This window comes from Apaloderma vittatum, unplaced genomic scaffold, assembly GCF_000703405.1.
Source record: "Apaloderma vittatum isolate BGI_N311 unplaced genomic scaffold, ASM70340v1 scaffold20849, whole genome shotgun sequence".
NCBI classification, from domain to species: Eukaryota; Metazoa; Chordata; class Aves; order Trogoniformes; family Trogonidae; genus Apaloderma; species Apaloderma vittatum.
The window spans coordinates 50,780-61,075 of record NW_009733805.1 but is presented as its reverse complement, the minus strand read 5'-3'; the positions used below and the strand labels follow the sequence as shown (position 1 = coordinate 61,075).

The following is a 10,296-nucleotide window of genomic DNA, read 5'->3' as shown; positions in this document are numbered from 1 at the left end:
GAGCTGGTGACTGGCTCAAGGCAGGCGGGCAAAGCCCCGCTTCCTGGAGGCAGAGCACCCACGTGAGTCAGCACCCAGCAAGCAACGTGTCCCCCGGGCCAGCCCACCTGCACTGCCGCCCGCTGGGGTTGAAACAAAATGTGCTGGTTTTGTCAAAACGTACCCATTCTGTAAAAGCCCTGCTGGAAAGGCTTCTCTGGCCTTAAAGGGTTAACCTGATGAACAGCCGGTCTTTCTCAGTCCAGGATTAACTTCTGTTTCTAAACATAAGACAGTGCTGGCTGGAGCTGGATCTGCTGGCATAAGGAGACGTGAAGGTGTTGCCTCTACATGTCTCCTCTGTCACAGGGCGCAGAGCTGTACCAGCCCTGTCTTCGCTCAAGCAGGGAAACAGGGACAGAAAGTCCAAGTACATTGTGTTTCTGCAGACAAGAAACTGTCTTCTGATTTCTGAAACAACCAGTAGTTTGGGCGTTTGATCCCACTGAGCTGTGAAAAGCAGAAGCATGGTTACCTGGCCGGTAGCCTTTCCCTGCTGCACGCTGGCTTTCCCGGCCTTCCTTTGCAGCTGTAGATGTTTGTGCTCCAGACCAGCGTGCGCATGGGTTGCTCAGCTCTGGGTGTGAAGCCTGTCTCCTCCTGGTTTGGTTAGTCCCTGTGCGTTGCTTTCCACCTCCTTGCTTCCAGCTCACCAGTTAATTTCTGCTTGCTGTGGAGGCACCTTCTCTACTGGATCTTTCTTAGAAAAAAAACAAACCATAAAATCACATCTACTCAGAGATGACAGTGTCCCTTTCAGGATTATCCTGCCAACTGTTGTGGTGTGGAAGGAGCTTCAGTGCCCACCTTTCTACTGCTGCTGGAAGAGGTCCTTGGTCATGGGCAGGTGGAGGCTGGGCATCTCGGGGCGGTGGGCAGCACCGCTGTTCTTATGCCTGGATTATGCCCTCAAGAGTCTGCTGCCACAGCGGCTGAAGAGGGGCTGTTGGGTCTTCAGTCAGTGCTATCGCTTTCCTGGCGGCCAGATTCTCCCTCTCCTTTCCAGCTGCTGCAGCATGAGCTTCGCTCGGTGACCCTGGGTGGACAGGGGCTGGAACAAGCCTGGCTCGGGAGGCTGGTGGGTCCTCCTGTCTGAGGCACGGGTAGCCCCAGGTGTAGCTTTTCTGCTCTCCCTCCTTGTCCCTGCGTGCTCAGACAGCCAGGAGCGGGGCTGTGCTGGGTGTGACGAGGGGCTCTCCCCAGCCCTCTGGGCATGGTGTGGTTTTTCTGAAACCACATGTCTTGGGGCACTCTTGTGTGGAGCTTTTCCTCCTTTCTAGCATGACTGCAGCTGGCTAGAACCAGAGCCAGGCCTCTCTCATCTGGCTTTCCTGTGGTTTCATCTGTCAGACACATGAACAGCTTGTGTTAGGGACGTACGCGGAGTGACAGGGAATGTGAGCAGCAGCTGCTGCCTTTCAGGTGTGCTTGCCTTGTGTTTCGTGCTCTCTTTCACCATGTCCTGATTCAGCCTTGACAGCTGTCTCTGAGGCAGGTTTGCTGGTGGTGGTTGCAGTCCAGAGCAGGCGTGTGACCCTCTGGAGATGCTTCAGCCTCAAGCTGCGCTGCAGAGGCATGCGAGGTGATGTTTCCACCCCTGTTCTCATCTGTAGAGAAGGTTGGATGACTTTTCTGGGCTGCCAGAGCGGTTGGGGCTGATCGGCAAGAACTGGCCATGACAGCCTTAGGTCTTCCAGCCACAGCGCCAGCCTGTGCTTCAGAAATGATGGAGGTTGAGCTGCCATCTCCCCCAGAGCGCAGCTGGGGCTGGGACTGATGTCTTGCTAGGAGGTGAGGAGGAGGGAAGAGGCCTGCGGGGTGGAGCTGGCTGCAGGACTGCAGCCTCGGGGTGTTCTCCTGGCTTTGAGCTGCCGTGGCCCCTTGCAAGCTTTTGTAAAGGCAGTTCCCAGTGCCCAGGAAGGCCCCAGCCCGCTCCATCGTGCTGTGAGCACTGAGGTGGCACTGCCACATGTGGTTTTGGGGCCCAGCGGCTGGCTCTGCTGGCTGTGCACGATGGGATGGGGTAGCTGTGCTGCGGGCACATCCCACGGGCTCGCACCCACTCCCTTCCAGCCTTCAGTGTCTGGGGTAGGTGGGTTGGAGCGGTGCCCTGCTCCTGGGCTGAGGACAAAAAGGCCTGTCCCTCTCCCAAAGACTGTCAGCAGCAGCTACTTCCATTACTCCAGCTTGCCCTGGCAGCACTTGGGTCCAGCAATGCAGTGTATCCTCTTCAGTGTGGTCCCCAGCCTGGCTTGGGGGATGTAGGCTGCTCCAGGAGATCAGCAGCTTCCCAGATCTGATCAGCTCTCTGACGCTATGCGCCTCACTGGAAAAGAAAACAAACCATTGCGTGAGCGGCGAAGTAGGTGCGGAGAGCTCCCCATCCCTGTGACGCATCTGTCTAAATGGAGTACTTAAAATGTCGTCACCTTTTTTCTTGAATAAAATTGCTTAGGCAAAGCCTCACCCTGGCACCATGGGATCTCTGCGAGGTATTTTGGAAATGCAGAGGGTGGCCAGATGCAGGAAGGGGCTTGGGAGCCGTTGGCGCCCAGTGGAATAACCTGGCTGCCACATGACGTGAGCTGAGCAAAGCAGCTGCCGGCCCTTCCCCTCCCTCCTCTCCAGGAGGTGTGTGAGGAGCTGTGTAACGTGTTGGTGCAGAGGTTACAGCTGCCTCTGGGCTGCAAAGCACCACACACCCATTTCTTTTAATTAAGATGCTTCTTAAGACTAAGCTGAATGTGCTGTATACTGACCCATCCTTCCTGCTTCCCTTCCCTCCCCGCTCCGCACGCGGTTTGTGGAAGATGCAAGCCCCGCGAGCGAGGGCATGTTCGTTGTGCTGCGAGGGCCGGGCCTGGCACGCCTGTGTCTGGTAAACACCGGGCGCAGAATAAAGCCCTCGCTGCTTTTTAACCCTGGTGCACTCGGGTTGGCTGGAGGATGGTGGTGTTGTCCGAACCAGTCTCTCTCCGGCCACGCGGAGAGGACGGTCTGTTGGCGCGGACCTTGCCTGAATCCCTCTCTCCTCACCCAGAGCACCCGCCTGGCGTGGCCCTGATGAATGGCAGCGGCCCGCACGAGAGCCTCAAGGGAGAGAAGGATGCCAGGCAGAACGGCCACGAGGAGGCTGACCCGGGAGAGGACGGCAACGACCAGGAGGTCATCGTCATACAGGACACGGGATTCACCGTCAAGATCTGTGCTCCAGGGATAGAGCCCTTTTCCCTGCAGGTACGTCACTTCGCTGGCCGAGGAGGGGAGCAGAGGATTTGTTATGGTGACAGGCACTAGCACAGCTCGGGGAGCTCAAGCACCAGCCTGAAGATGAAGGCAGTGATGCAGTCTCCACTGCCCCTTGGCACAGATTGCTCTGCGTGTGTCACGTGGACGGTGATGTGCTGCCAGATCATTGCGGGCTTTGACACGCCTAGCTGATACTGTGATTTAGCTCAGCGCTTCACCAAAAACCATTCAGATGAAGTATCTGTAATTTCGGGGAGAGGCATCTGCAGTCTAAACCCGGTGGGAAGTCTTATCTGCCCAAGACTAGCAGACAGTACAATGAAATGGCATCCCCCATGGAGCTAGCTGTATCCCAGCCTAGCTTTTTTTTCTCCTTTAAATCCCGTTGGCTGTTAGTTTTAATAGGCTAATAATAGCAGGCCCTCTTGTTTACAGCAGCTTATGTAAACTACCCCGAGTCCTTCTAGCTCGAGAGCAGCGTCGGTGCTGGAGCCAGAGCAGGGAGGCAGGAGAGCGGCTGGGGCGCACAACCCGGGGTGGTTTCTTGCATCACAGGAGCCATGTGCTCGCAGGCAGGAGATGTGGTGTTGGCACGGACCTGGCAGGCCACACCGCAGGTACCATAGCAAACGGAGTGGAGGAAATGGTCTCTTCTCCGTTTGCATCATCCAAAGCCTCACCACGAACTCACAGTGTGCGTGGATAAAGGGGAGAGCTCCCGGTTTGCCTCACCACCTTCTGTTCCTTCTCTGCCCTCTCAGCCACCTCTGTCCCATGCCGAGTGCTCGGCACAGCACTAGGCTGTGGCACCTCTGGGTGCCAAGGGGATGGGGCTGGGATGACGGACCCTGCCAGAGGTGGCAGTGCTCTCTCAGCTGTGACAGAAGTGATCTTCCTGGGAGAGAGAGCTGGAGTCTGCCTTTCTGAGCCTGGAGAGGTGCAAGAGGTGTTTGATTCTGCAGCAGAAATTGGTGAGAATATGTCAGGATTGAGAGTAATTGTCTGGGTTCTTTCCTTCTTAAGGTCTCTCCTCAAGAGATGGTACAAGAGATCCACCAAGTTTTGATGGACCGGGAGGATACCTGCCATCGGACTTGCTTCTCTCTGCAGCTGGATGGCAACGTTCTCGATAACTTTGCTGAGCTGAAAACTATTGAAGGGCTGCAGGAGGGCTCACTGCTGAAGGTGGTGGAAGGCAAGTTCCTTCGGCCTCCGTGAGGGAATGAGTGAGGGTTTTCACAGGGAGTGGTTTTGGCCACCTGGCAGCCCTTTACCTGAGGTTCTTTTCTGAGACCTGTGTGCCAAAGGAGTAAGCAGCTCTGTAATGCCACTCTCTTTCCTCCCTTTTTGCGCATCAGAGCCGTACACGGTGCGGGAAGCCAGGATACACGTGCGTCACATTCGGGACCTTCTGAAGAGTCTTGACCCATCAGATGCTTTCAATGGTGTGGACTGTAATTCGTTGTCTTTCCTGAGTGTCTTCACTGAAGGAGACCTGGGAGGTACGGGGCAAAAAGGCTTCTCTGGTGGGGTCAGTGCTTTTATTCCCCTGGCTCCCTGCTTCATTAACACACACCACCACAGTGAGCTGTGCCATGTCCTGCAGAGTGTGGGGAAACTCTTGGAGCACTTCTGCATTCCTCCTTGAATAATTACTGTAGGAGGGAATGCTCTGCTTTCTTAGCACTGACTTTCTATCTCTGTCCGTTCTAGACAGTGGAAAACGGAAGAAGAAAGGTACCGAAATGGAACAAATTGACTGCACCCCTCCTGAACATATCCTGCCAGGTAGCAAAGAGAGACCCCTGTGTGCCCTTCAGCCCCAGAACAGAGACTGGAAGGTAGAGTTCTCCTGTGTCATTGCAGTAGCACATTCCTTGCAGCAAACTGGTGTTCGGGGATTGGAAGCTGCACTGAAGTGGACTTTGGGATTTGCTCTGCTTGATGCTTAATGAGTGCTGGAACAGCACTGCTTAGCTAAAAGAATAAAGTCCAAGAGCTTGTGTGCAAAACAGTGGACACTGAGACTGGACACAGCAGAGTATGAAATGGCCAGCCTCGTTGGGAGGGGTGGCAGGGAAGGGAGGGTGGCATTTCTCTGCCATGTCCTGGAGACAGGAGCTGCAGATCACTACAAGTTACCCTTAGCTTTCCCATACCCTCCCACTCAGATCCCAGTTTAGAAGCTGCCCTTTGAAAACCAGTACAGCAAGAAACCCATGCCTTGTGCAGCCCAAAGGCCCAAGGTGTCTGTTTTTACATGTGGCTCATGGGGTGAAAGACAGCAAACTGAGGCAAATTAGTGGCCTGCAAACAGCTCGAGGAAGGCTGTGCTCCTGAGAGCAGGGTTTTTTTGTAAGCTCTGTTTCTGGAACCAAGTGAGGGCAGCAGGTAAAAGGCATCTGGCACGTACTTCGAGTGGCTCTGTAACTCAAGGGAGTTAGTTACTGCTGACAGGAGGCTTTTGTTGTGTTCTGTAGCCTTTGCAGTGCCTAAAGGTATTGACGATGAGTGGCTGGAACCCTCCCCCCGGTAACCGGAAGATGCACGGGGACCTCATGTACCTGTACGTCATCACGGTGGAGGATCGGCACGTCAGTATCACTGCGTCCACTCGAGGATTTTACTTGAATCAGTGAGTAACATTCTTCCTGTCTTGCCCTGCAGCAGAGAGCTTGAGATAGCCAGCTGGAAAAGAACCCACAAATAAATGAGTGCTGTGTTTGGTTTGGTTTTTTAAAAATTTTTGTTTGTTTGTTTGTTTTTAATAGGAAAATAGCCTATTTTAATTTGCTGCTCACAGGGGTTTGTAGGAGTTGCTGTACTGGATTGGGCTGTTCAGTTATGCCTGGTACCATTTCTCCACAGTGGATAAATGCCTGATGCTTTAGGGAAAGTTTAAACATCTCATAATGTCATCGGCTAATTAGAGCATTTTGTGTTGGGAGGGAATTCCTTCCTGACCATTGCAACTATCTCATTTTGCCCTAAAGCAAAAGCACAGCCTGTCAGAACTTCCTAAGCTGGGCACAGATTTGTCTAGGTTTTTATTTAATTTTATTAAAATAGTGACTACGAGAGACTGTTGAAGTGGGCAGGAGAGAACTTCAGAGCAGCAAACCCCGCTGTACCTGAGCAACCATCACCTCAGAAGCATCTCTTGGTGGCCTTGATTCCGCCATCCAGATAATTGCCTGGGCAACCCTAACTGCATGTTTGAAATACAAGGTTATAATTCGCAGAAGGAGAATGAAGCCGCCTGCAGAGAAGGAGAGCTTAAAATACAGAAGTAAAATCCAAGCACATTTCCACCTTCTGTCTCTCTGTGAAGTGGAAGAAGTGCTCTGTGTTAAACTGGCTTGTGGAAGAACTGATTTGTTGCTCCCCGAGATCTGCAAAACTAAGCTCATTCGTGTACCACGTTCCTAGGGTGGGGAAAGTCTCAGGTATGGCAATGGTTTGTGACTTCCCTTCTTTTTTTTAACTCTCTTGCAGGTCTACTGCATACAACTTCAATCCCAAACCTGCAAACCCCAGTTTTCTCAGTCATTCCTTGGTGGAACTACTTAACCAGATCAGCCCTACCTTCAAAAAAAACTTCTCCGCTCTGCAGAAGAAACGGTAGCAGCACTTTTCTCCTCTCTAGTTGCCTTCAGTAGTCTGTGGTGGAGCTGCCTGGTGACGCCGAGCTCTGTGGCTGGTTCTGTGGGAACTGGCAAGGCCTGCTCTCCGTGAGCTCACTAGCGGTGGGGTGGTTGGGCCACGAGAGTCTGTGCAGCAAGGATCACAGACGGCCTGACTAGATGTCGCGGCAGCACGCTCATGTAACCGGCCTGCCCTCGCTCCAGTCCCAGTCCTTACTGGCTGGCTGGTTTCTCTTGGCTGTAGCTTCCAGATGACTCTTCCTTACAGCACGTAGATTTACAGATTTTGCTTCTGCCTGAAGCAGTGGGTGGGAGGACGACGGCTTCCCATTGCCACGGGGATACCTGTTGTGGGGCTCACTTGGAATTCAACGCTCTCTGTCCCTGCTCAGAAACAGAACACGTAGGGCAGTCCGTGCAGTGGGACAGACAGGCCAGAGGAGGACCGCAGTGCTCCTCTGAGGAAACTGCTGATGTGCCGACCAGCTCTCGAGATGTGGGTCTCCTCGCTGGGGCTCTGTGTTGGTCACATGCCTCGGGGGAGACTGGATGAGTTTCAGGCCAGCCAGGCAGCAGAGACTTAATGTGAAGTGTGGCGACGTGCTGCAGCAGGACTGGGCTCATCCGTAGGTCTTCTCCAAAAAAGAGGCCAAACTGTAAAATACAAAGGAAAGTAACATATGAGAGCTTTGCTTAGACTTATGGTGGAGAGAGAATAGTAATTTTAAACATTTTCTCTAATTTCCTCTGTCTCCTATAATAATAATAAAAAACCCCAATAGCATATTTTCCTATCCTCCCATCCTCGCTGCAGGCGCCATTTATTCTGCTCCAGGACAGTGGGTCCTGTGCAATAGCCTGTCATTCTTTAGAGTCCACTTAATGAAGTGCCTCGGCTCAGCAGGGTGCAAATTGACAGGCACATTGTGTGGCTTTCAGGAGCTCTGCTTCTGCTCTCATTAAGAAGATGAAAGTGACACTAGACAAGAGCTGGAAATTAGCAGCGGCCTCCAGCCACCGCTGTGACTATCTGGCCATTTAAAAATGATTATTCTGTATTGCTTTTTGGGCCAGAAGTAAATACAGATGAGACTCCAGCACCTGCTGAGAGCACACAGATTACACAAGAGGCCACTCCGTGAAGTTTGCTTTTTGCTTCCTTGGTGGATGTGTGCTGTTGGCTGGTGTTATAACGCAACCCATGGACCAGTGGGAAAACTGAGATGGGAGTGGGCATCCCCCACCTCCAAATACACCTGAGGATAAAACTGGGGAGAGCCCCGGTGTTCCTGCAGTGTGCCGTCGAGGGATGCTGCCCAGGCCAGTTGGTCATCACGGGGCGCAGCTCTCGTTAAATGCAGTGCCCTGTGCTGCTCGTGAGGCTGGGTCTGCTTCTGCTGTTTGTCAGAAGCTGATGTTGCAGCAGAGGGAAAATTCTCTTAGAATGGAAAGAAGTCCTCCCTTGGAAAATGTCTGATTGTCTTCCCTCCCAACTTAGGGTTCAGAGACACCCTTTTGAAAGGATAGCCACTCCTTTCCAAGTGTACAGCTGGACGGCTCCACAAGCAGAACACGCCATGGACTGTGTCCGGGCAGAAGATGCTTACACTTCTAGACTGGGCTACGAAGAGCACATACCTGGACAGGTACTGGTCTTGCTTTGTCTGAGAACGCCCCTCCCCACACAGTGCATTGCTCCTACAAGGCTTTGACTCTTTCAGACCAGAGACTGGAACGAGGAGCTGCAGACCACGCGGGAGCTGCCACGCAAGAACCTGCCCGAGAGGCTGCTGAGAGAGCGAGCCATTTTCAAGGTAACTTTGGGTTGTGTGAAGGGGGCCTGTTCACTTGCATGTCTGCCTTCTGCTCCCAGCAGAAGAACTGCACTCTTTGAACCCGTGTCTGCTTGCTGACCCCGAGGCACCTAACCTCCAAGCCACTAGCCAATCTCACGAAAGGAAAAGCCAAGAAGGCTGTCGGGAGGAGAGGAGTGAGGGAGAAATCTGCAGGGAGCTTTGAGATTGAGTTTCTGGGAGGGTGGGAGCCCTTCCTTACCCAGCTTTCTCTCCACCTGCCGCCAGGTTCACAGCGACTTCACTGCAGCAGCAACAAGAGGTGCTATGGCTGTCATTGATGGCAACGTCATGGCCATCAACCCCAGTGAAGAGACCAAGATGCAGATGTTCATCTGGAACAACATTTTCTTCAGCCTGGGCTTTGACGTCCGTGACCACTACAAGGACTTTGGCGGAGACGTTGCTGCTTACGTAGCTCCTACCAATGACCTCAATGGTGTGCGGACCTATAACGCTGTGGATGTAGAAGGGCTGTACACGCTGGGGACTGTGGTGGTAGATTACAGAGGTTACAGGGTGACAGCTCAGTCTATTATTCCTGGCATCTTGGAACGGGAGCAGGAGCAGAGCGTCATCTATGGGTCAATAGACTTTGGCAAGACAGTCGTCTCGCACCCCAAGTACCTGGAGCTGCTGGAGAAGACCAGCAGGCCGCTTAAGATCCAGAAGCACAAAGTCCTCAACGACAAGAACGAGGAGGTGGAGCTGTGCTCCTCGGTGGAGTGCAAAGGCATTATTGGCAATGACGGGCGTCACTACATCCTTGACCTGCTCCGCACTTTCCCTCCCGATCTAAACTTCCTGCCTGTTGAAGGGGAGGAGATGCCAGAGGAATGTAAGAAAATGGGGTTCCCCAAGCAGCACAGACACAAGCTTTGCTGTCTCCGGCAAGAGCTTGTTGATGCCTTTGTAGAACACAGGTAAGCTGAGCTCCCCCTTCCTCCAGCTGCAGCTGGTCACGGTCCAGGCGAGGACCACACTGTCCCAGGGGTGTCACAGCGGAGCTCCCAGAAGTGGGCAGCTTATTTCCGTGTTGCTTGGCCATGCAGATGCAATTACAGAGGCTTAATTAACAAGAGGTGAAAACAGTAGGGATTCTGACAGGCTTGCAGGGAGCCAGGGAAGGAGCTGGCTTGCTTTTCAGTCTCCAGATCCATTGTTGTTTCCTGTCCAAACACAAGTTCTTTCCCTGCAGACATCCTGTGCACCTGGTGGCTAGGGAACGGGAAGGATTTATGCTCCTTTCTAAGGCTTTCCACGTGTCTCGGATACTAGATTTTTCTTCCTAGAGGCTGAAAGAAAGTTACCTGTGGGAAGTCCCTTCTGTGGTGGGACGTGCTGGTGGTTGGGCTCGCTCAGCATAGGTGAGGAGGTGGTCGCTGCGGGAGCAGAGCGAGTCGCAGTCGCACGGCACAGGTGACATTAAGGCTCCTGCTCCGGACAGAAGGGCTGTGGGCGCTCCACTTGTCCCGGGCAGTCAGGGTGTGAGCCGCGCTGGCCGGGAAGAC

General features: G+C 53.3%; 1 protein-coding gene across 1 annotated transcript in view; it reads left to right on the top strand.

Annotated features, from left to right (window-relative positions):
• Window positions 1–10,296, top strand: part of CLUH (clustered mitochondria (cluA/CLU1) homolog) — a 27,204-nt gene that overhangs the window by 2,691 nt on the left and 14,217 nt on the right. The window contains exons 3-11 of the mRNA XM_009876050.1: window positions 3,080–3,276; window positions 4,312–4,483; window positions 4,647–4,790; window positions 5,002–5,129; window positions 5,769–5,923; window positions 6,784–6,909; window positions 8,431–8,578; window positions 8,654–8,746; window positions 9,014–9,708. Coding sequence (XP_009874352.1) covers window positions 3,080–3,276; window positions 4,312–4,483; window positions 4,647–4,790; window positions 5,002–5,129; window positions 5,769–5,923; window positions 6,784–6,909; window positions 8,431–8,578; window positions 8,654–8,746; window positions 9,014–9,708 — 1,858 coding nt within the window. The remainder of the gene's footprint in view (window positions 1–3,079; window positions 3,277–4,311; window positions 4,484–4,646; window positions 4,791–5,001; window positions 5,130–5,768; window positions 5,924–6,783; window positions 6,910–8,430; window positions 8,579–8,653; window positions 8,747–9,013; window positions 9,709–10,296) is intronic.